The sequence below is a fragment of the Acanthopagrus latus genome, chromosome 6 (genome assembly GCF_904848185.1).
Source record: "Acanthopagrus latus isolate v.2019 chromosome 6, fAcaLat1.1, whole genome shotgun sequence".
NCBI lineage: Eukaryota > Metazoa > Chordata > Actinopteri > Spariformes > Sparidae > Acanthopagrus > Acanthopagrus latus.
Window position 1 is genome coordinate 31,266 of NC_051044.1, and position 20,718 is coordinate 51,983.

The 20,718-nt window shown below is 41.8% G+C and overlaps 1 protein-coding gene across 5 annotated transcripts; it reads right to left on the bottom strand.

Annotated features, from left to right (window-relative positions):
* Positions 1 to 3,171: 3,171 nt before the first annotated feature.
* khk (ketohexokinase) lies at positions 3,172 to 15,966 on the bottom strand. Of its 5 annotated transcripts, XM_037101986.1 has the most exons (9): positions 15,810 to 15,966; positions 13,871 to 13,987; positions 11,631 to 11,765; positions 9,053 to 9,125; positions 8,566 to 8,712; positions 6,678 to 6,828; positions 6,463 to 6,529; positions 6,215 to 6,303; positions 5,765 to 5,907 (listed from the first exon to the last, which is right to left on the bottom strand). In XM_037101986.1, the coding sequence occupies exons 1-8, from the start codon at positions 15,905 to 15,907 to the stop codon at positions 6,243 to 6,245; spliced, it is 849 nt and encodes a 282-aa protein (XP_036957881.1). In that variant the 5' UTR covers positions 15,908 to 15,966; the 3' UTR covers positions 5,765 to 5,907; positions 6,215 to 6,242. The 5 variants fall into 5 exon arrangements, with proteins under 5 accessions (XP_036957879.1, XP_036957883.1, XP_036957880.1 ...); XM_037101984.1 differs by lacking the exons at positions 6,463 to 6,529; positions 6,678 to 6,828 and adding an exon at positions 3,172 to 3,510 and having other exon boundaries at positions 5,750 to 5,907; positions 15,810 to 15,965; XM_037101988.1 differs by lacking the exons at positions 6,463 to 6,529; positions 6,678 to 6,828 and adding an exon at positions 3,172 to 3,510 and having other exon boundaries at positions 5,750 to 5,907; positions 11,631 to 11,790; positions 15,810 to 15,947.
* Between the last annotated feature and the right edge of the window lie 4,752 nt (positions 15,967 to 20,718).

Sequence of the window (20,718 nt, forward strand, 5' to 3'; positions counted from 1 at the left end):
TATCCGTGACAGCTCTATATTAAATACCTGTGTGCTAACTTAGGCACCGCCCCCTCTGGATGGCATGGCATGTTCAGGTGAGTCCTTCAATGAACTGCGACAGTCAACTGTGCATTCAGGTGCTCCAACAGAAATCCAGCAGGATGTTCATGTCTTGCACAAACTTTAAAGATTGTTTTAAACTGGGACCAGTACACCGACCAGTGAGGTGGACCTGAGCTCATAACAGACACTGACATCAGACGGTTGTCAGTCAGTGCCACAGGTCTCACAGTTCAGTTTATACTGCAGTGTGTGTGTCTTCACAGTCAAGTCATTGAATGTGACACATGGAGACAAACATGGCACTCAAAACTGTCTAAGAAGTTTTCTGTTTGCATTCAGAGTTTCTTATTAAAACTCATTGTGTGAATCATAATAAACATGTCAAATGTATTTTCTTCTTTTCTTATGCTTTGCTGTTTCTTTTGTTTTTTTTCAACCAGTACATCACTGTATTAGTGTGAAACCAATCCAATCTAATCTAGTAAATAATTTAATGTAACATGGAGTCTGTTAAACTGGATTTATAGTTAGATGTTAAGGGTTTAAAATGTATCCATACCCTCTGAAGTGACACTGGAGTTGACATGTAATAACTGTGTTGTTTCTCTAGTTGTATTTCACTTCTGTTTTTACAGAGTCTACAAAGAAATTGAAGACTATGTACTTTGTGTGTGGTATTTTGTCTTGTGTCTCATCCTCTCAGTATCCTGAGCCCTAGCTACTGCTGAGCCACCTGCCTGATCCACAGCCTTCCTCCACTACCCATTCACCTGAGCAACAAAATACATTCCTTTTTTACCTTTCCCCTGTCTTGGTCAATTAACAAATTGTAACAGAAACCTCATGAAGAGCTGTGATTGGTCAGTCTTGGCTGCTGTGAGTTATGCAGGTGGAGATTGTTGAGACACAAGATTGTTCAGAGTCCTCAATAATGACACATAAGTTACGTGATGTAACTCCTGTTCTGTGAGTAGCCCTCTGTCGACAGCAAAGGGGGGATAATGATAGGAGCAAAGGAGGAATATAAAGAGCTCAAGGTGCTTTACAACAGTCACCATAGTCACACACTGATGGCAGAGGCTGCCATGCACGCTGCCAACCTGCTCATCAGGACACATTTGGGGTTCAGTATTAGGAGCCAGGAAATCAAACCAGCCACTTTCTGATCACTGGATGAACCATTATACCTCCTGAGCCACCGCTGTCACAGGACTTTCACAAAGGAGATTAGGGTTTGAATCCTGCGTGACGCCAACATTGTCATTGATGATTGTTTAAAGGTCCCATATTATACTATTTTTCATCAGTTTCACAGAGCTGTCAGGGGTCCAACAGCTCTGTATTTGATATGCATTGCCCCAAACCCATCTGTGGTCCTGAATTTCAGCTGTCTAAAAATCGCTCTACAGAGCTCTATTCAGAGCAGTCTGTTTCTGTGCCTGCACCTTTAAATGCTAATGAGCTCTGTCTGTCAACACTTACTTGGAGAGCCCTGACTGCTACATTACTGTCAGGGAGGGGATGCCTCTTGTGTTAGCAGTAGCATACGCTAATGTTTACGGTGGATGTATGTATGTATTGCTATGGCTCGCAGAGAGTTTTTCGTTCAACCATACAAGTTTGACCACAGAATGGGACCCAGAAGGAGAGGCTCCTGAAGAAATACAGACTCTGCGGCTGCAGCAGGATGTTTCAGAATGGTTAGTGTGTCTGAATAATGTTAGTTTGGTCGTATGTGTTGTTACAGTTACTACCATGAAGCTAATGGCTAACAGCTAGCGAAAGCTATGTTTGTCTCCAACTCGGTCTCTAAACTCTTGGATACTGTTTGCATTGTCTCTGTCTCTAGTCTGTATATGTTTCCAGACTTTTAACTGTGACAACCAAGCTCCATCATAATATCATTCACATTAAACTTGCTTCAAACTCCATTGCATAGCGGACCGAAGCGGAGCTAACTAGTTAGTCGATTTCCAGCTGATGTCATGACTCCTGTTTGTGTTGTCCTTGTATCTGGTTTTTGGTTCTTGATTCATGTCCTTTATTCTGTGTCTTGTGTTGTGTTTTTTCCATGTCTTGTGTGTCATGTGTTTGATTTTCCATGCCCTCATGTGTCCTTTAAGTTTCTCCTATGTTCTCCCCTCTGGCTCCCTCGGTCTGTTGTCTTGTTCCCCCCTGGTCTGTTCCTCTGTGCTCCTCCCCCTCATTATCACACCTGGCTTCCTTCCTCCTCTCTCCTCACCTGTGCCTCGTCATGTCATTAGTGTCTGTGTATTTAGTCTCTGTGTTTCCCCTCACTCTTTGTCCGGTCATTGTTTGCTGTTTGCTGTTTTCCGTTTCCTGTTTGCTCCTGTTCCTTGCTCCTGTTCCGTTTGGTATGTCTTGATTTTGAGTTTTCCGTGTTTGAGTTGAACTTTGAATTATGATTTGTACTTTGTCTGGCTGTTTCTTTTGCTACTTTGTCTCGTTCTTGGTTGTTACTTTGCCTTTTGTCCCGTATTGTCTGCTTTTGTTTTTGTAATCAGCTTTTTAATGAAGCTCGCCTTTTGTTCTCCTGATCTTGCCTGCCGTGTATACTGCATTTGGGTCCACCTTTCCCTTCCATAGTTTTCCCTTTAAACCCCAACCTGACAGCTGACTTCACCATACTCATAGGTAACCGTAAATACTATTAAACCGGGGCGACACTTTTCGGTGGCTTGGGTGCAGTTGCTAACCCTAACCCTTAAAATATGAAACGCAACCACTGTCTCTTCTGTTGTTCTATAGCTGGGACAGAATATAGGCACGCATGTTGATTTTTACAACCAACAACAGAGCTATTTGCATGTCTATCTCTGGGTGACAACGTTTCGAAACACTGCTGTCTCACTGCTGGACACACCGAACTTCATCTCGGGGATGAACGCCCCCCTCTCTGATATCTAGGTTAGGGTTTGTTTGAAACTATCGTTTAATTATGATTCTCAATTTCAGTTTGACTGAGAAAAGGTCTGCAGGTAATTTCTTTACCTACAACACTGGAAAAGGGAGCTTATCATCCTAACAGGAGCTGACTTTGTCAAGAAGGAGTGAAAACGGTTGAGGAAAACTTTTTGTATAAAAAAAAAAAATTTGATTCACAGAGTGTTTTCACAGATTTTATTTCTAATTGGTCAGAAGAAATAATACTCATAGAAAGAAATAATCTCATCTTTATAAGATGTTACTTAATTTACAGATAGTGAATTATCTCTTAGCTGTATTTTATTAACAGCTTGCTAAGAGTTAACAGTTATCAGTGAACTACAGTTAATCATTATTAATTATTTATTGGTTGTGCAGCACAAATAATCCCAAACCAGAATACAGTTCTCTTCGCTCAGTTGTCTGTGAAATTTTCACTGATGTTGTCATAGCCATGGAAACCACACTTCCTGCCCGCAACTCTGCAGCCAAAGGTCAGAGCTTCATGCAAACTTCCACCTACAGACAGGAAATGTACTGATTTATTAAAGTCGAATACAAACAGAAATATTCAGGATAAATCATGACAGAAAGCACATGTGGTGGATCTGAGAGCAGAGAGACACAACAAGGACGTGGATTTAATCCTGGACAACAAGATCTAGTCAGTCTGACCTCAAAGTAAAGGTAATAAAAAAAAAAAAGCCACAAAATTGCTTTTTGTAACCAGAGTCAATATTAAGGGCCTGAACACTATCAGTGCGAGGACCCAATTGTTTCTATAAGTTAGGGTGCTTGTGTCCAGAAAGAAGCAAATGTTTGGACTCTGCACACATGTTACATCTGGTGGAAATGTTTATGATTCAACATGATTGGTTGTGGGAGTGGGCAGGGGACTCCATGGTGCCCCCTAACACTGGGTCATGTGATCAAAAAACTTTTCTGATCTTGATGAATTTGCGGGACTCATAGTTCTCATTGTTACAGCCGGGAATTCATGTTGAGGACTTTTTTGCCCCAACAAAAAGTCAGCCATCTTGATTGGCATGCACAAATTTTCATTTTGCCAACACTGTTTAGAGGACCTTAGGATGTTCACAGACTCACCACATTTGGCACATAGACACTCACGAGTACTTTGGCATCATTTCCCCGCATCGTACTGTAACAAACTGCTACAGTTTCAACACCAAACTTCACATTCAGTCAGTATCATCCTCAGACCTTGAACATGAAAAGTTCTCAAAATCTTTCGCCTCTGTTATCCCTGGTGGACGTGACAGTGCAGTTGATTTCAATGCTTCGCCAAAAAGGCCGTAAGTCCTTTTAATTCCAACATACACTTTCCCATCTACACCAACTGGTCACACATATAGAGGCTGTCACCCTGAATACGTCTATGCATCAATACTGTGTCATAGCCATAGCGCCACCCACTGGACACAGGAAGTCAGCCTCATATCAATCAGACTTCATTTATTTAACACTGTTCATACAAACAGCACATAGAACAAAGTTCTTTACACAATAAATGCAAGAAAAACAAAGCAGAAGTAAAACCAAAGGCCACACACGCATTTCTGAAAGAAGGCAACTGAAGCGCTATCTTACTCTCAGCCATTAGCAGTGTGGACAAACATCATCCAATTTACATGTCGTTTACAGGTTGTTTTCTCCACATCACTACAACATGACATGACATAATTTATGGGTGATCTCTAGCATCACATATTGTAATTTCATCAATTCAGACAACGTCCAATAAATGCATGCACATGCAGACATCTACGTGCGCACCCTCCGACAGCGCCACCTCCTGACGTACATGGGCGGCAAGGACCTGATCATTGCCACTTGCAGCTTTAATTGTTGTTGGTATTAATTAGAAGCTAGGGGTGGGCGATACTCCCTACCCCTACACCAACAGCCAATCGCACAGCAGAGAAACAAATGCATGCGGTCGATGCATGTTAAATTGATATGTTGTCTAGTCGCACGTCCAAACCGTACATGAGTCTCACCATACACTATGTGGACAAGGATCGGAAATTTAAAAGCAGATGCCTTCAAAATGGCACATGTTCCAGATGACCACATTGTATGAGATTATGTAATGACAATGTTGAGATTATTGCCCTGGGCTTGTGAAAGAACTCACATCATGGGGACTCAGTGAGAACTGCCAGGTGTGATAAAATAAAACATATACAGTGTTCTGGCCACCATCTACATTGGTAAGCCATTAAGTATTTGTACATTTAGTTTATAATTACTTATGGTTTCACACTTCGAATGATGATATATTTTAGAATTCAGGTGTCCATAAGCATTAGGATTAGCTATCCATAAGTCAAAAAACACTGTTCAAATAACCAAAGAAATATTCAAATAACAGCCAAACATATACTTGCTGCACACAATGGCCAAATAACTTATTATTCATTAAGGTGTCAGTAGGTTAAAGTATAATGCTGGTGTTTTTTAATCTTTCTCTTAATGACATTGTATGTGTATGTACTTAGTAAGTGCTGATCAACCTGTTATTTGGCATCATTCATTAGCTGTACAGAAGCCATTGGATATCACCAACTAAAATGCTATTAGTTTTATTTAATTGTAATGTTGGTTATTCTAGTGTAGTGTACCTCACAGTTGGACAGTATAATTTCTCGCTGTTGGATAGTATATTGTTTCATTGTTGGACAGTTGGACAGTATAATGTCTCACAGTTGGCCACATGGGCGGTATATTATCTCACCATTGGACAGTGTGTAGATAACAGCAGCGTTAAAAGTATCTCCGGCTCCGAGTGTGTCGACGACAGTTTTTGGAGGAAAAGCATCTGAATGAACAATCAAACCATCAGGACCTAAAGCATCTGCTCCTTCTGCTGCCCAGGCACAGACCAGGACAGCCCTGAGGGACAGACAGGTCAGTTAGACAGGTCAAAGAGAAAAAGACAGGTAAGCAAGACCATTAAGAGAGAAATACACAGGTCAGTACTGACCTGTGTATTTCTCTCTTAACGGTCAAAGAGAGAGATACAGGTCAACAACACAGGTCATAAACAGGAGGCAAGTCAGTAAGACAGGTCAGAGAGAGAGAGGTCAACAACACAGGTAAGAGAGAGGCAACAGATCAGCAAGGTAGGCCAGAAAAGGAGAGCCAGTTCAGCAGGTAACACAGACAGACAGCTTTTAGAGAAAGACAGTTCTGAACTCACCCCTGTCTCACTCGATGGTACAGTCCTCTCAGAGCAGCTTCGGCCGACTTGAAACCAAAGTGACGAGCGACGTCTTTACTGACAAACACCTGAAAAAGAAATACCTCCTGTTACAGTAATATATACATGTGGCAGTGGGGTGTGGTTAAGGCGCCAGCTGCTGGAGGAGAGGGTGGATTGGCTCAGCCGCTGATCAGACAGCTGGACAGAATCAGGTAATCAGTCAGCTATATAAGTATGTTTGTAACCTGGTTCTTGTCTCTTGGCTGGGACCAGGGACAGGGCCGGAGTGGAGACAGGCAGTAGAGGCAAGATCTGCGTTGGACACGTAGCTGATCAGAGCGACGGCTGTGCTTTGGTGTCTGATGTTGTTTTACTTTAATTTAACTTTGAAACTGAAATTGCTGTTGGAAAGCGAACTCTCCTTCCATCCTTTTAATGATCTGTGAGCGGTGAAGCTTACATTGGCATCCTGCAGGAGCTGCTGCTTCAGGGGGCTCTTTTTTGAAGAGGCCGGCCGCCCCTTTGCCTACGCACAGCAGCTCCTCGACACAGCGAGGCGCTGGCTCCAGCCAGGGACTAACTCTCCTGAGGATGGCGTGAGACAGGTGGCGCTGGAGCAGCAAAACAGAACAGCATTGTATTGGAGTAAGAATGGATGCTTTGAGATTAGTGTTATGTTTTTGCCTTTATATGGCTTGTATTGATAGTACAGCTCAAGATAACAGGAAAGAGGTTGAGAGAGAGGGGGAGTGACATGCAGCAAAGGGCCCCAGGCTGGGAGTCGAACTTGGGGCCATTGCAGCCAGGACAAAGCCTCTGTTCATGGGATGCCTGCTCTACCAACTCAGCAAAGTGGTACCCTGGGGTTACATTTCTTTAACTGAACAACCAGCAGGTCATACATGACTGTCCACATGCAGATAACTAACTGAGCCTGGAGCCCATGACTCAGAAGCTCTATAAGCCTGCTCCATCGCAACTCCAGCATAACTGGTGGCAACAGCTTACACGCACCACATACAGGACAGCGTATATGTTCAGTATAGTTCCATCCATCTTCTTCCGCTTATCCAAGGCCAGGTCACGGGGGCAGCTGTCTGAGCAGGGACACCCAGACTTCCCTCTCCCCGGACACTTCCCCTAGCTCTTCCAGGAGGATCCCAAGGCGTTCCCAGGCCAGCCGAGTGACACAGTCACTCCAGCATGTCCTGGGTCCTTCTCAGGGTCTCCTCCCAGGGTCTCCTCCCAATGGGGCATGCCAGAACACCTCCTGAGGAGGGTCATCCAATACAGATGCCCAAGCCACCCCAACTGGCTCGTCTTGATGTGGAGGAGCAGAAGCTCTACTCCAAGCTCCTCCCGGGTGACAGAGCTCCTCACCCTATCTCTAAGGAGTGCCCCGCCACCCTGTGGAGGAAACTCATTTTGGCCGTTTGTATCCGGGATCTTATTCTTTCCGTCATGACCCAAAGTTCATGACCATAGGTGAGGATAGGAACGTAAATTGACCGGTAAATCGAGAGCTTTGCCTTTCGGCTCAGCTCTCTCTTCACCACAACACACCGATACAATGACCGCATTACTGCAGCCGCTGCACCAATCCACCTGTCAATCTCACGCTCCATCCTCCACTCACTCGTGAACAAGACCCCAAGATACTTAAACTCCGCCACTTGAGGCAGGAGCTCTCCGCCAACCCAGAGGGAGCAAGCCACCTTTTTCCGGTCGAGAACCATGGCATCGGACTTGGAGGTGCTGATTCTCATCCCAGCTGCTTCACACTCAGCTGCAAACTGACCCAGGACATGCTGGAGGTCCTGGCTCGAAGGAGCCAACAAGACAACATGATCTGTGAAAAGCAGAGATGAAATCCAGTGGCTCCCGAACCAGACCCCCTCCGGCCCCTGACTGCGCCTGGAAATTCTGTCCATAAAAATAATGAACAGAACCGGTGACAAAGGGCAGCCCTGGTGGAGTCCAGCATGCACCGGGAACAGGTCTGACTTACTGCCGGCAATGCGAACCAAGGTCCTGCTCTGGTCGTACAGGGACCGTACAGCCCTTAGCAGAGGGCCTCTGACCCCATACTCCCAAAGCACCTCCCATAGAATGCCTCAAGGGACACGGTCGAATGCCTTTTCCAAGTCCACAAAGCACATGTGGACTGGTTGGGCATATGCCCATGAACCCTTGAGCACCCTGTGGAGGGTATAGAGCTTGTCCAGTGTCCCACACCCAGGACGAAAACGTTAGTATAGATGTAAACAGCATATACATATGTGGTGTATGTGTGCAGTATAGATGTAAACAGTATATACATATACATTATACAGTTTAGCCAGACGTACCACGTCACCATGAGGAAACAGCTGATAGAGCGGCTCTCTGATCTTCTCTATCTCCACGGAGACTGTAATTCTCTGTTGCTGTGGCACCTTGCTGTTATACATCATTACCTGCTGGATCATCTTCACCTGTTCCTCAGCATTTCTGCCCTGCACAATTCAAATACACCATGACAGTACAACATATCAAACACCAGACAATACTTCATATGTACTGTAGAGTAGTGAAGTGGCCTGTTCTCTATTTTTCTAATGTTACTTTTAGAATGATCACATATCTGATACTGTTATGAAATAAAGAATTTTTACAGGTTGCTTGGATGGAGGCAGAAGGGTAAGTCTGCTTAGTCTAGTTGGGTTGGTTAGACTGTTGGTCTGTTTAGTCTGGTTGGGTTGACTAGTCTGGCTGGTTGTTAAAATTAGTCTGGTTAGGTGGACTACTCAGGTTAGTCTGGTTGTTTCAGTTCTTTGAATATGGAGTGTTGTTTACCTCCCAGTGGATCCACTTGAACTGACGGAGGTCAACTTTGGAGAAATCGTCCTCTGTGACATCAGGAAGTTTCCTGACAGACAGCAAGTGGGGTCAGAGTTTATGTTGCCAATGAATCAACACAAAGAAACACCTCCATCCTCCATCACTCCATCACTGTGTCACTCAGGTTCAAAGTTAACCTTATCGTGGCATTGTTTACAATCACCACCTGTTGGCAGCAGCTACTGTTGCCTGAATGAAACCAGAAGCTTTATCTATTAGTTGGTTCTAGACAGGAACAGTTTTCTTTTGTTCATTATTTTGAATAAAATACAATTCAGGTTTATTGGTAGAAAAATACAACACAAACCCCTTTCACCATAACATCCAGTAACAGCAAGTTTAAAACTGGGGTGAGGGAAGAGGCCTGCCAACTGGTTTCATTGTACTAATGACATCACATCAGGATAAGATTTTCCACTGGCTGAGAAGAATGAACCAAAATGCGTAAACTGAGGCCCGATCCAAACATCCACAAAGTCTTCTGAGGGCTCCAAACCCAACATTGATTTAGTCATCAGACTTCCAGAGAGTTGGCTTTGGGTGCAGACTTCATCAGACTTCACTTATCTAGCTACCCACGTTTTGTTATAACACAGTTGTGGTAAAGTGTTCATAACCGCTGACTAAAAATGCAAAAAGAACCAATTGTGAATGTGGGGTTTATAAACAATTGACTTGAATCACTTGCACACCAGGAATACTCAACAATATCACAATACAGAAATATGAGAAGATAGAGCCTCCAACTGGGTTTTATTATTGTACTGTGAGTCTGTCAGTCAGCAGCTTCTTTTAGCCTTGATGTGATGACAGTGAACACAACACAGGACATATGATTGAAGTCCAGAGGATGAACACCTGGATAGGGTTTGTGGGGGGGGGGGTTAACCCTACCCTAACCCCTCTTGGAGGTTGAGTCAGAGATGTTAACCAATTAGTAATATTGCATTGCCAGACCTCCACAGGACTGTGCCATGCTGGAGAGAACCCAATCAGCTGATGTACATAAAGTGTTTCTCAGAGGGAGGAGGTGTTTCTTTTGTACACAAAAACTTCAACAAATTGTTATGAATTAAATTGTTAAACCCTAACCCTACACTCTGCATCTTCAGCCTGTCATAAATCATATCCAATCACCTCTTCATTTGTTACTCTTGTGAGCTCCTCTCTTCACACCAGGCTTGTTTGACCACAATCAGCTCCTCTCGTCCACATTCAGGTCAACTCATCTCAAACAAGCCTGCTCAGTCTGATTGGTGGATCCACTCAGGTTGAGGAGCTCAACACTGCAGTGGATCATGTGACCATCTGTCATTACACCAGCATCAGATTAGATTTGGATCAGATTAGACCAGGATCAGATCGCACCTGGATGACATTAGACCAGGATCCAATTAGACCAAGATCAGGCATTCACACTTGGTTCAGGCAGGTCAAACAGCGTTCACCAAACACCTCAATACATTTGATTTATCCTCCTGCAGCAGTGGGCGGGTGGAGCTTCAGATTCAGAGAACGTCTTGTTATCTCAGCTTCTGTGTGTTTGTCAGATATAAATGTTCTCAAACATGAGAACAGGGTGTTAGTTCAGGGTGAACAGGGTAAGTAGTGCAGGCTTTTGTTAATATTCCAGAACTTTATTGAATACAAAAATCTTTTATATTTTCTTTTTAATTATCTCTTGTCAGCATCCTTCACTTGTATTTAATAATCTACATGTCTCACATATTTGTAATCTGATTTTATCTGGACTGGGATCCTCCTTCATGACTATTCCTCAGTTTTCTTCCAACTTTGTTTTCCTCTTAAAGGTTCTTTTATTATGGGAATTTGCAGTGATTTGGGACTTAAAAATAAACTGACTTGAATTCAAGAAAGTACAACTTAAATAGATGAGCAGAAACTCACCACTGCAGTGTCATGTGTGATAAAAAATAAAAATAAAAATGGCAGCTGAACAGTGAGAGTTGATATGATGATATAATTAGAGAAAGTGATTGTTTTTATCTTGGCCTTTACAGATTTCAAACAGCTCTCACTCGTCCTCGTGCATCGTAGCTTTGTAGCATCGTGTCGCTAACTGCAGAAGATGAACTTAGGGCGTTTCCACACCTATAGTTTGTTTGCTTTGGTCTGAATCAGGGACCAACTTGTTACAATGTTGTATATTGCCTCCAGTTTTGGTGTGCTGTTCACAACAGACAGGTAGTCAAGCACTGAAACATCAATATGACATCCAGTTATTTTTCAAAATCAAACACTTCGTGTTGACACAAGCTGTTCAAACGGCTCACTTGCTGCACTTTACTACATAGAACCAACGTGCAAATGTATTATTTAAACAGCTGACATTAGTCACGTCATAAAACAGACCTACACACTGACATCACTACTGTCTATATAAACAGTCCTCTGCAGGCATTTGAATGTAAAAATTTGCTGATTGACTGATTTACAGGTGTGATGACACCTGGGTGTTATTGATAAAGAGGTATTTAGTGAACGCCCCATGACGTCCACCGGCTTGTCTTACGTGTCGGAGAGAATGACGGTTCTGGATCCGCTGGAAGGACAAACCAAACAACACGCACAGGGAGTTTGACCATTGACCTGCCAAACCACTGCAGAGACATCGATCATACGACGAGAGAAGTCAGCCATGATGAAACTGACAGAGAAAGAGAGACAGGAAACTGCTTCATATAAACTCTGTCCTTAAAAATAAACGACAGATAACCAGTAAACTGTGGTGGCACTGGTGGAACAGAAGTTACTGAAATACAGACAGTTAGAGACAGTGACCAATTTGGTGCCCTAGGCAAGATTTTTCTAACCCTAACCCACACACAGAAACTGCATGTATGTATTCCAGATTTCATTTCTTTTAAGTCAAAAATATCATAGCAAATAAAAACTGAAAAAGGAAACAAGTGATAAATTAAAAATATGATATAAATAAGGCATTGCACATTTTAAAGAATATTCTACTTTCATATGTAACAGAGTTAAAAATGCAGTTTATCAGTTCTTATTTCCAATTTGTAGTTGTCAGTTTTATTTATCATTAAATGATTGTTGAGTATGTGTGAGTTTTATCGTAATGAGTTATTTTAATTGACCATGATTTTTATCAATGTTTCCTCAGGAAACTACTACTGACCCGCACAGTGCCACCTTGAATTGCTGAGAGTAAGTTGTATGGGAAAATGCGGCACACTATTTTATTGTTTTCTTCAGAATTTGAACCATTTACGTTGTACATGTAATGCATCATGCCTCCTGTTAACACAGGTACATACCACAGCTGTTTTGACCATTAATATAAGTTTTGTAGATGTTTTCGCCTAACTTTCTGGGCGCCATTGCAATGCAAAAGATCGCCCTGTGTCCGCTTTGGACACTGTAGCATTTATTAATTAGTGTAAACTCTGGTATTTTGTCTGTTTAGGAACAGAGGTGCAGAAAAAGGAACAGAAGGAAATAATTGTCTTCTGCAGGTATGTGTTTTTCTTTGCTACATGTGATAATTTTCTTTGTCTCTGTTTAGTAACTCTGATCCAAGCACTGTTTTCATTTGCCCAACAGAGGTCACTGTTGTCCCTTTTGAGATTAAATGTTTTCCTGTCAATTTAAATAGCCCTTGGCCAGAAATGTGAACACTGGGCCCAGTACATTCTGTAATTATGAATTAATGTATTCATATGTATTTGAGGCTACAGAGTAGCGTATTGTGTTGCAGAACAGAAGGCAATTAAGGTGCAATATTGTCTTCTGCAGTAAATAAATGCTGGAAACAGACCTTGGGTCGTCTCCTTTCATGCCCTACCCACATCCATTACACATACAAATGAAAATTGAAAACATGAAAACAAGTGATGTAAAATGAATTAAAAAATACAATATAAATAATGAAACCAGTCAAACCAGAGCTAGCTATGTATGTATGTATGTATGTATGTATGTATGTATGTATGTATGTATGTATGTATGTATGTATGTATGTATGTATGTATGTATGTATGTATGTATGTATGTATGTATGTATGTACTGTGATAGATAGATAGATAGATAGATATCTCTCCTATGAATGATAAGGGAAGAGGGATAAGCGGTTACGGACAATGACATGGGAAAGCTACGTTATGGAGTAGTAACAGTAATAAACTTTAACTGCACTTTAACACTGATGTAAATTTTAACAAACATGAACTGTGACACAAGCAGGAAAAAACAGCCAACAGGTTAAAACAACACCTGAACAGGCCTGATGTTAACTTTCCAAACGACCCTGATGAATTTAAGTTGGAGTAACATACATCAACTCAAGCCATTTACTGATTATTAAACAATGTTACTATCATCCAAAGTAAGCTAGCAAGTTACCACTCCAACAATCGTAACTGTGATGCGTTTCATTCACTTCATCACAATGACGTTACTGTACCTCTATCTTCTTCACATTGTTCATTGTTTTATTTCTTTTTTTCCCTCCCCTGGGCTCCAGATAGTTTCAATCTTTTGGACATCATGATTCAGCTACAGTATCAATGAATCTCTCTCTTGGTCTTGGGGTCAACTAACCTCTCTCTCTGAACTTCCTATAGTTATAGTGGGACAAACAGGCTGGGTGGACTCGCTATATTGGGACAAACAGGCTGGGTGGACTCGTTATATTGGGACAAACAGGCTGGGTGGACTCGTTATATTGGGACAAACAGGCTGGGTGGACTCGTTATATTGGGACAAACAGGCTGGGAATGATCGTCACTTACTCGGCCATATGTCCAGCAGACAGTGAGCCCATGAAGGCGGGGGATGCTCCGAGCAGCGACAGCACTGTGCACATGTTTGATGCATTTCCTCCTCTCTGCCAACGCTGCGACAAACACCTGCAGGCACAGAGAGTTATGTCATCATTGATCAATAAAATATTTATTCATCACTCATCCTCTTCAGGCCAGGTTACAGCTGTGAAATATTCTAGTTGTTGTTCTCTCCTTCAGTGTCTTCCGGCTCAGCTCGTCCTAGAAGATCAAACCCTGACCAGGCCAGATGAGATGTTTAATGTCTCCAATGAGTTCTGGTCTAACCCCCAAAGAAGGTCCAGGAGGGTCCTGATCAGACCTCTGGAGCATCTCAGCTGGATCCAGTCAGTGTGAGGCAGCATCTGTAGAGCTGAGCCCAGCACCACTGAGGTGTCTAACTCTGATCTGGTCCAGATGTTTCTGCCCAATAATGAGGATCGATATCAACCACCATTCATCTGCAGAGGTGCATGATGGGGAGGTTGGTCTTTACTAACATAGGTAGTTTCATGATCAATCAGTGTGATCTGTGAGCTCACATCCAAATATCACACATCATAGCTTCACCTTCATAGTTAGTCTCCCATCAGTGAAAAGTCAGTAAACAGAAAACAGTCTGTAAATTGTCAGTTAACATAAAACAGTCAGTTAAGAGCCTGTAAACAGAAAATAGTCACCAGAAAACAGCCAGTTAACTATCAGTTAACAGTCAGTAGACAGTCAGTAAGCAGAAAACTGTCAGGTTGGGGAAAAAGGGAAAACTATGGAAGGGAAAAGGTGGACCCAAACGCAGTAGACACGTGAGGCAGAGATGGGGATGAACAAAAGGCGAGCTTTAATAAAGCAAAAGCTGAATGCAAAAACACCAAGGCAGACAAAACGGGAACAAGAAACAAAGTAACAACCAAAAAGGCAAGACAACAAAGTGCAAAGAAAAAGGCAAAGTAGCAAAGCAAAACCAGCAATACAAAGTAACAAATCAGAAATCAAAGTTCAAATCAAACAACAGGAACCAGAAATCAAAATCCAAAACATACCAAACTGGGATGGAGCATGGAGCATGGAGCATGGAGCATGGAGCATGGAGCATGACAGGAGACAGCAAACAGAAAGCACAAGACAGAATACAATGACTGGGCAAGGAGTGAGTGGAACACAGAGACTAAATACACAGACACTAATGACATGACAAGGAACAGGTGAGGAGAGAGGAGGAAGGAAACCAGGTGAGATAACGAGGGGGAGGAGCACAGAGGAACAGACCAGGAGGGAACAAGACAACAGACAGAGGGAGCCAGAGGGGAGAACACAGGAGAACTTAAAGGGCATGAGGGCATGGAAAAATCAGAACATGAGACATGAGACAAGGAAAAACCAAAACACAGAACACAACAAGACATAGAAAGAAGGACATGAATCAAAACCAAAAACCAGATACAAGAACAAACAGAAACAAGAGTTATGACAAAAACACTCAGTAAACAACTAAGCAAGAGGACAAGTACATTGTACTTTGTAATTTAGTTGTATTGGTCAGAAATAGAACAATCAGTGCTCATGCTGTTGTTGTTATTTTGAATGTGACATCTTGGTTATCTGGTGTCCTCTGTTACCGTGGTTGCAAGGCAAGGGACCTGGGAGCTGTATTATTCTAATGTTCTCAGTCCACTTCAGAGCGTCAGTAAACACTTAACATTTAGTAAACAGTACACAGTCAGTCAGCACTTAACAGTCAACTATCAATCAACAGTCAACTCATCAGTAAACTGTGTTTATGCTCTCAGATAATCAATACAAATTAAAATGTTTGAGGAGAATCAGCAGCCGATCAGGTCTGTCTGATAGAAATGTGATCAATTACAGGAAGATAATCAATACTAATGTTAGCATCAGCCTGTGTGCTTACCTGCTGTCAGTGTCTTCTTCTGGGTATTTATCCACCACACTGATGATGTCCACACAAACTAAACCCACACACAGAATCTTCTTCTTCTCTTCCTCCATGATGATCCACACTATTTGACACACACACAGCTGCAGTATGGACTTTGATACACACTAAGTAACTTATTAATCTTCAAAGTCACTCCACCACTATACGATGCTACTTCCTGTCAGGACAGACAGGCCTTGGATGCCCCAAAGGGCAGGTGTTCACCAACAAGAATCCTCAACACAAAGTTAACTGTCTTTCGAATAGATTTGCTTTATGCAAAAGATGCATACACTTAATAACACTGCCCTCACCCACTAGGCGGGTGAGTTCACAACCTCAACCTACTCTCTCCATCATACAAGCCTGTGGCCCAGCAGCAACCAGTGACAGTGTGGACTGTGAGAAAATTGTCTCCCGAGGCCGTGGAATCACTGCAGGGTGCCCTGGAAACCACTGACTGGAATGTCCTGTACAAACCACATGGCGAGGACATTAATGGCCAAACTGACTGCATCTCAGAATACATCAGTCACTGCATGGACAACTCCATCCCCAATGCAGAGGTCCGTTGTTACCCCAACAACAAACCCTGGGTTAGAAGGAGAGAGACTGTGTCGAGTGATTTTTTTTCTCTGTACCAGCACTGTGCAGACTGTTACAGTTTTTTCCAATTGCTAACACACTAAAATGAAATGCATAGCACAAATATTTGAACTGACACACAGAGAATAAAACCACTATATATTCCAACTGGCTAAACAATTGTTACTGTAATTGTTACCACTTCAATCAGAAAGACGACAGGTGAGTACCTTTTTGCCAACAACAGTGGAAGATGTTGCTGAGAGAGGAAGAGGAGGAGGGAGGGTGAGAATGAGAGGGGGAGGAAGAGTGAGAGGTGGAGCTGGTAGAGGAGCTCATGGCCAAAGAAGAACAACTTTCAGATGAAATCAGAGCGACCGGAGTTGATCATGTCATCAACCATGAGCTGACCCTGATAGGCTGACAGAGAGTGCAGCCTCTCAGTGTCACATTCTGTTTCTGCAAATTTCTTTTTCAGTTTACTGTTTTGTGAGCATATTTTTCCAATGTAAATATATCTACTGTGCATATGTTGCACTGACTTGTTTGGTGAAAAATAAAGAAATAAATGTTTCAGCAGCATGTGTGTGTATCTGCAAATATTTCTGTTCATGTGAACAATCTGAAGAATTCTTTACAGTGTGAACTATTTTAGTATTATGGCAAAGCATCGTGAAGACGAGAGTGCTTTTCATTATGTCCAACAGTGTGTCGCTGGTTAGACAGAAATCTGGTAATATGAATGAAGTGTGCACCATCTGGTGCAACAGTTTGCTTTTGATAATGCTTTATGTAGTTTTGATTGCAGTGTTTCATTTTGCAGGATATATGAGGTATTTTGCTGTTTGGGTGTTTGGTTTGTGAACTGTGTTAAGTATTTTGATAAAAGCTGCCTAGTTTGCAAAGTTGTGTTTTAACAATTGGAAAAAAAAAACTGTAATAAGAGGAAATTCAGCATATTTTGTTTGTCAAGGTATCAAAAGAGGTAATGTTTAGTGTCATGTTTAGGTTCTTGTTTAGTGTTGTGTTTAATGTTTAGTGTAGTGTTTAGTGTTGTGTTTAGATTGTTGTTTATTGTTGTGTTTAGTGTTGTGTTTGCACCGGGCTCAGAGAGTTTCAGGAAGTAGCATTTGTGCGAACTGAGTTTGATGAGTCTGAAGTAAAGGGAGCTGGTTTTTCCATTTCAGAAAGAGATGGAAATTCTGGTTCAGTTACCACGGTAACGGACTCACCTGCTTCTCCCAGGTTCTTCTCTGACTCCTCCCCTGCCACTGAGCCTGAAGCAGCTGTCTGTCACTCACTGATTCGGTTAATATCGAAGATATCAAAGTTCAAACATTATAATCCATGTTAGATATTATCTTTATCACATTGTAGGTGATTCATCCTCAGCTCAGAATAACATCTGTTGTTCTGTAGTGTTTAGTGTTGTGTTTAGATTGTTGCTAAGTGTTGTGTTAAGTGTTTTGTGCAGTGTTTAATGTTGTATTAACTAGCAGTAACATTGCTGCAATGAGTCTCAGAAATGGTAAAGCTCCTTCTGGCATTGACAGACTGCCTGGTGAGTTTTATAAATCATTCTGGTCAGTGGTTGGTGGAGGTGTTCCAGGACAGTCTGTACAAAGGACAACTACCACTGAGCCAGAGGAGGCCAGTCATCACATTGTTGCCAAGAAAAGGAGATCTGCAGGATCTTAAGAACTGGAGGTCAGTCTCTCTGCTGTGTGGAGACTATAATATCATCTCTAAAGCTCTGGCTTCCAGACTAAGAGAGGTGATGAGCGAGTTCATTCATGTTGACCAGACCTTCTGTGTGCCCGGCAGGTTAATAAGTGATAATATCACCTTTATTAGACATATTTTGGATGTCTCTGGTTCGCTGGGTGTAGATGCCTGTGTTATTTCCATAGGAAAAGGCATTCGATCGGGTTGAATATCAGTATCTATGGCAGACGCTGAAAGCTTTGGGTTCAGCCCAGGTTTCATAGCCAAGGTCCAGGTACTGTATTGTGATATTGCGAGTACACTTAAAGTTAATGGTGGCTTGGTGGTTTATTGGTTGATATTCAGATCTTAGAAGAAAATGTAGGGGTTTTTTTTACAAAATCCTCTGCCACCATTAACTGGAAAAAGAGTGAAGCTGTGCTCATCGGGAAAAAGTCTTTTAACACCTTGACTCTACAGGAGGGCTCACTTGGAAGAAGGTGGGTCTGAAGTACTTGGGGGTGTTTTGGGTGAGGAATCCATGTCAGAAAAAAAACTTAAGAAAACAGACGGTAAGCTTAAAAAATGGAAGCAGCTTTGTCCAAGCAAGTATAGAGTAGTTTGAGAACTACAAGAGGTCAAAAGTAAAACTGTGTACAGAATGATGGTTAAGTGTCTAAATAAAAACAAGTGTCATGAACGCGTCACCTGCACTTGGGAGGTGATGTCAAACCTGCCTGGAGAGGCTTGTATAAGCCTCCATTAACAAAGAGGGTAGCTGACCAACAGTGGAGGCTCTTTTCCTGACTATTAATAACAGAGGTGGAAATGATGCTTGTCCTTTCTGTCCTCACAAACAAACTGTGTTTCACTGTTTTTCAAAGTGTGTGCATCTGGCACCATTGTTCATCTTTCTGGAGAAATTGTTTGTAAAAATGGGGGAAATTTTCTCCAGACAAATGTTTATTTGTTGTTTCAAGTACAAAAACTCAGCCAAACACAAATGTCAACTAGCAAACTTAATTTTGGGACAAGTGAAGATGGCTGTGTAAGTGAGCAGGACGAGAAAAATTGACCACTCGGTAGACAAGAATCTGACACTGCTGTTCAAGAGGACTGTTATAGCCAGAACAATAATCGATTTTAATTATTATTGAGAAATGAAGGATGTGGGTGAGTTTAGCCTGATGTGGACTCACAGTGATGTGTTGTGCTCTGCAGAGGAAAGCCAGCTGTTCTTTTCTGAAGTTACTGTGATTTTATTGTGTATCTATTTATTGTGTATGTATTTAATAATTTGTCTGTCTATATATGATCATATTTAAATGTAAATAGTTAGTTTTTTTTTTAAATGACCAAATAAATTTATTCTTAAAGATCAATCAATTCTCTCTGTGTCTCTGTCTCTCTTGCAAACCCTCACTTCACTTTGTAAAGTTAAATTATTCAAACCATTACAGACCTCATCATTCATGAGATAAAACAAGTCAATTATCATTCAGGGAAGTGTCCTCAAGGGTGAAAGTGACAAATATTAAATGATAAAAATGCCTGAAGTGATAAACATTCAGCTGATTTCATAACCCCCTTTAAATCCACCAGGTTCAAAACAAAGAAGTGAGAGACAAGATGGCCACTCAGAGCTGCAGTTGTCTGTTTAGTGTGTCAATGTTTCAGCTGTTTTGTTCATTAAAGACAATTTAACTAAAGTTTCAGTCTGTTTGAAAACGTGTCAATTTAGTTTGTTAACAGATGAGATGAACGACACAAGAAGGTTCAAGATTTTTAATACTAAATACAATCAAACAGGCAGAGTTCTGTGCAAAGAGACAGTTTATTTTAATTTGAAAAAACATCACATTTGAACAAAGGATGATGAAACATGTTGACAAATGTTCGCAAATTCAAACATGAATCCACAACATGCTGAAACATTCAGATGTTTTTCAGACAAGTCTAAAATATTCAGGAAATAATTTCATATTTTCAGTTTCAGTCTTGTCGAGAAATGATGAGAACTTAAGGACTAAACTGTCTCCATGGAAACAGCACAAGAAGTGTGTTTACTTTCAACTAAATACATTACAGTAGCTCATCAGCTAATCAGAAGAGAGCTGCTTGATCAGCTGATCAGATGCATAAACTGTCTGATGATGAAACCATGTGATCACAAAGTATCACCTTGTATACACCTTGTATCTGTGGTTTCTGGGGGCGGAGCTTAATGATGCTGCTGCTCAGGTCGCAAAAGAGACTTATTTTGGTAAGTTTGTCTTATTTATGATTCCTGAGGTTTTGCTGATGCTCCTCACCGCCCCCTGCTGGACAGATCAGCTGTCACATCAAAGGCTTGGCTGAAAATAGTACAGTCAGCAGTTGGGATTATTAATGTGAAAACACTGTATTTGAATGTACAGCCGCAGGACATACTGATTCAGCCAAAGTGTAGCATGTCGTGTACAGTATGCCAAAAATACCTGGATGTGTTTCCAGTAACCATCGGACCGGTTTACTTCCCGTAATGTGTCCCACAATGCAAAGCACTGGAACAATAACAACATCCAGTCAGGTCAACAACAGGATGTGTTTTTCG

Bases quoted from the DNA above. Each gene is read 5' to 3' on its own strand.
- khk (XM_037101984.1), bottom strand. From the start codon at position 15,907: ATGGAGGAAGAGAAGAAGAAGATTCTGTGTGTGGGTTTAGTTTGTGTG. The intron at 5,908-6,214 runs GTGAGTTCAGAA...TCTGTCCCTCAG, and splicing joins TACCATCGAGTGAGACAGGG to GGCTGTCCTGGTCTGTGCCT. The intron at 3,511-5,749 runs GTGAGATAATAT...TCCTGTCTGTAG, and splicing joins TATCTACACACTGTCCAATG to GTGGAAGTTTGCATGAAGCT.